Here is a 3,589-nt window from a genome sequence, read left to right on the forward strand (position 1 = left end):
CTTCCTGCCGTGCTCACGCTGAAGCCGCTAACAGAGAGAGATAAAAGCAGTCAGGAACGGCTCTTCTCTGCACTCTACCAACAGCTACGGCAAGGCAGCCCTAGAGGCACTCATGGTCCAAAAGCATCAGGGATGAGAATGTGTGCTGCTGATTTCCCAACATCCTCCCCAGTAAGAGTGGCAAGGGGACACCCTGCCCAGCACAGGCCACCAGGAACAGGAGCTCCATCCTTGAGGGGGATTTCAGAGAACACTCACTGGGCAGCACAGGTCCCAGCGAGCAGACTGAGGGCAGCAAGACAAAACCCCGCTGTCTGAATAAGAGGACTGCAGCCCTGAACCCAAAATTGAACTTCATTGTCAAGGTGACAGCGGATGTCTCCTAGAGCAGCCCCCAAGCAGGGAAGGACATTCACATTTATCCTGATAATGTGGTTTCTTACCCATCACCATCAAGATGGATTTTCGTATCACTCCACAGACGAAGAACCATTCCTATAGTGCAGCTTTTACTGGAAGAGAGATTGTTATACAGGACGTTAAATGCAGGCCACAACGCGGTCACGCCAATAGCCTAAATTATTCATTCTCTTTAATTTTTAAAATCCTCAAGCCCTCCTCTAGCAATTCCTCGTAATGTCTTAGGCCATCAAATGCACAACGCGCAGGGAGAGGGGCAGCTGAAGTCTCCAGTCTGCTCTGCTGTCGGCATGCTGATTGCTCCACAGGGCTGGAGCACCACCACGGCAGCAAGAACCAAAGCGACCAGCTCCCCTCTCGCCCTCGAGCCTGCCACAAAGCCCTGGGGTATCTGCCCACCACCCTTCCTGCTCCCTCACCCTCAAGAGCTCAGTGTCAGGCCGGTAGAAAAGACAAAACCAGGTTTTGTGAGCATACCTAATCCAGAAGACTTTCACCTCAGAGATGCAATCTGGCAAGAAAACTGTTCTGTAACGGGGGCCAGTAACGTTCAACTAGTAAATAATTAAGCCACCGAGATATTAAAGTTTTAAAGGCAATTGGGATGTGTACAGGAGCAGCCAGTTAGCAAAGAACCCAGGTTTGGGTTGGTCTTTTCCTTTCCTTTTTAAGCCTTCAGCCGCCTTCTACAGCGGACCAAGGGATTTGACAGGCCAGCCTGGACACACGTGGACAAGGTGCACTTCGGAGCTTTGCGAGGAAAAAATGGGTTTATTAAACACACGTAAAAGGAATAAAACCTACAAAGCGCCTGTCTAGTCAAACTGTCAGCAGGCAGAACACTTACAGCTCAGCAGCCACATTTCAGCCCCACCACAGTCACTCAACGAAGTCGCTAATGCCAACTGAGACTTACCCTTAATTAACAAAAATTTTGGCTTTCAGGCAGCAACTGAAATGGCAGTGAACCTGATGGTAAGGATGGGCTTGTCATAACTTTCCCATCCTTCCTCTCGTCTCACATCAATTACCACCAAAAGCAAGTTATTGGAAGGTGGTCTCAGGTTTTGCAGTGCAAAAGCTTCTCCTCTCCGCCCAAAGCAAGGGAAACAACCACTCGGGTTTTCCAAAAGGAAACCAGAAGTCACGCTGGCTGCGCCAGCACGACGGGGCAGCCCGCGAAACCATCGGAGAGCAGCAACGACAGGCTGGACGCACTGACCGCTACCTCCAGCTCTGCCAACCCAGCCGTGGCTCTCCCAGCCAAGAGCTTTTCTGCCTTGGTTTATTCACCTAGAAGCGGGTTAACGTGAGAGGGCTGCAATAACAGAACAGTTTATTTGCCTTTCCAAATATTACGTGCTCTTATCAGTTCGACAAAAGAAATGGCTCAGCACTGACACATTTGTTTGTTGGTTTTGGAGGTGCTTTTGCAGTATTGTTTTCCGATGCTATTTGGCAACCCAGCTACCCCCCAAACCAGTCCCTTGCATCACACCATCTCCAGACCTGGGCTCTGGTCAACGGAGCAAGTTCCAGTTCTGCAGATGTGTCTGCAAGAGCACTGTGCAGTGAGCAGGCAGCAAACCGCCATAGTCGAGGCAGAGGCTGCAGCCCGGCAGACAGATTAACACGTGAACGCTTCGCCCACAACTGCCCAGCGACTCCAAGGAGACTAAAAGCTTTCTGGAACAGAAATCACCCTCTCACCCTCATAACTGCTCAGATAACTCAACACATTTCCTTTTCCTTGCTAGAAATTGCAGACATGTGTGAACCAACTGCCCGGGGACAGTCTGGTGCTGACGGGCTCTCCAGAGAAGGCAGCCTGGCTGACTCTCCAGGCACAGACGTACCTCTCCTTGCTGGAGAAATCCACACCCAGCAGGATGTTCTCCTCCGTGTCCTGTCGTCCACTGCTGTATACAACCACCATGTACCGGACTCGGTCTGTCCACACGCTCTCCAAACGGACAGCCTAGAAAAAGGACATCGAGCTCTGCAAGCTGGCTGGTGGATCATCGCTGCTTCCATCGCTGCTGCAATTTGCCAATGCTTTTCATGAACCTCGACAGGCCCGTTTCAAACGCCTCCAACAGAAAGGAGAGCAGGAAAACACATCTCTTCTTACCAGTTTGATCCTGTCCTCACAGCGAAGGAGGTTGATCATCACCTGGAGGTGCTGGGGGAGGTCACCTGCAGAGAAATAATCAGAAAGGGTCTCTCGCTGCACTAAGAATGGGCAGTCTTGACCTTTAGTGAAATGGGGTGTTTGTAAGTCAAAAAAATACCATTTAAGGGAGCTTAATTAACTTTGCTGTCCCAGACAATACTAACAGAAGTAGCATCTTGGAGGAGCGTTCTCTGGCTGTGTGAGAACTCAACCTTAGGATGCTTGGGTGATAGATCCCTCTTATCTCCAAGTGCTGCTCACGCAGCAAGTCCCTTGGGCTCTAGGGCAGTGGGCACATTTCTGTTTGGTGAAAGGAACAAGGAACCTACAAGAAAATAAACCAAGTTCACATTAACAACTCAGTGACATGCTCAGAGCTTTCCACAGGAGATAAAATTCCTTCTGTAGGATGTTTGCTGGGTCTATAAAATTGCTGACAATTAAAGAAATCCAAAGCCAAGCTTGGGACTCAAACACCCTCTTTGTGCTCGCAGCAATTACTCAGCAGCAGACACACAGTACCGTACTGTGCCTGTCCCACACACTCCTCTCTCAGAAGGCCCCGTCGAGCTGATTTCTCCTTTCCCAGTAATCATTATTCCAAAGCTGTAAGGTATAAAATCACTGGGTAAGGAGCATCCACTTTCCTGAACTCCTTGTCTGCTTATCAGTCCTCATGTACCTTCACCACACAACTCCCTGCCATATCTTCACCCCAGTTTGGCACGCTGCAAGGGACTGGGGGAAGGGGGACGGTCTGTTCTTACACTGCGTTCAACTCTCACAGGCCAAATTGTGATGAGTTACCTCAAAAAGGGATTGTCCTGAAACCAGGAAAGGGATAGAAGGCACTAAGAAATGTATGTCCATCCCGAGACCCAAATCCTGTCAGCACGTTCCTCACTCCTGCCAGCAACACCAAATCGAACCAGCCACAGGTAGTTTCAAAAGAATGCTGTCAGCTGGCGCCAGGAGTCCCAAGTGTCAGAGGCTGGG

At 50.1% G+C, this 3,589-nt stretch overlaps 1 protein-coding gene across 1 annotated transcript in view; it reads right to left on the bottom strand.

Moving 5' to 3' along the window:
• The window catches only part of SSH1 (slingshot protein phosphatase 1), an 18,430-nt gene that overhangs the window by 11,385 nt on the left and 3,456 nt on the right, over nucleotides 1-3,589 (bottom strand). The window contains exons 3-6 of the mRNA XM_010142484.1: nucleotides 2,552-2,616; nucleotides 2,277-2,398; nucleotides 444-512; nucleotides 4-27 (exon numbers count right to left, since the gene is read on the bottom strand). Of these exons, the coding sequence (XP_010140786.1) occupies nucleotides 4-27; nucleotides 444-512; nucleotides 2,277-2,398; nucleotides 2,552-2,616 (280 nt within the window). The remainder of the gene's footprint in view (nucleotides 1-3; nucleotides 28-443; nucleotides 513-2,276; nucleotides 2,399-2,551; nucleotides 2,617-3,589) is intronic.

This window comes from Buceros rhinoceros, unplaced genomic scaffold (assembly GCF_000710305.1).
Source record: "Buceros rhinoceros silvestris isolate BGI_N320 unplaced genomic scaffold, ASM71030v1 scaffold23678, whole genome shotgun sequence".
NCBI classification, from domain to species: domain Eukaryota; kingdom Metazoa; phylum Chordata; class Aves; order Bucerotiformes; family Bucerotidae; genus Buceros; species Buceros rhinoceros.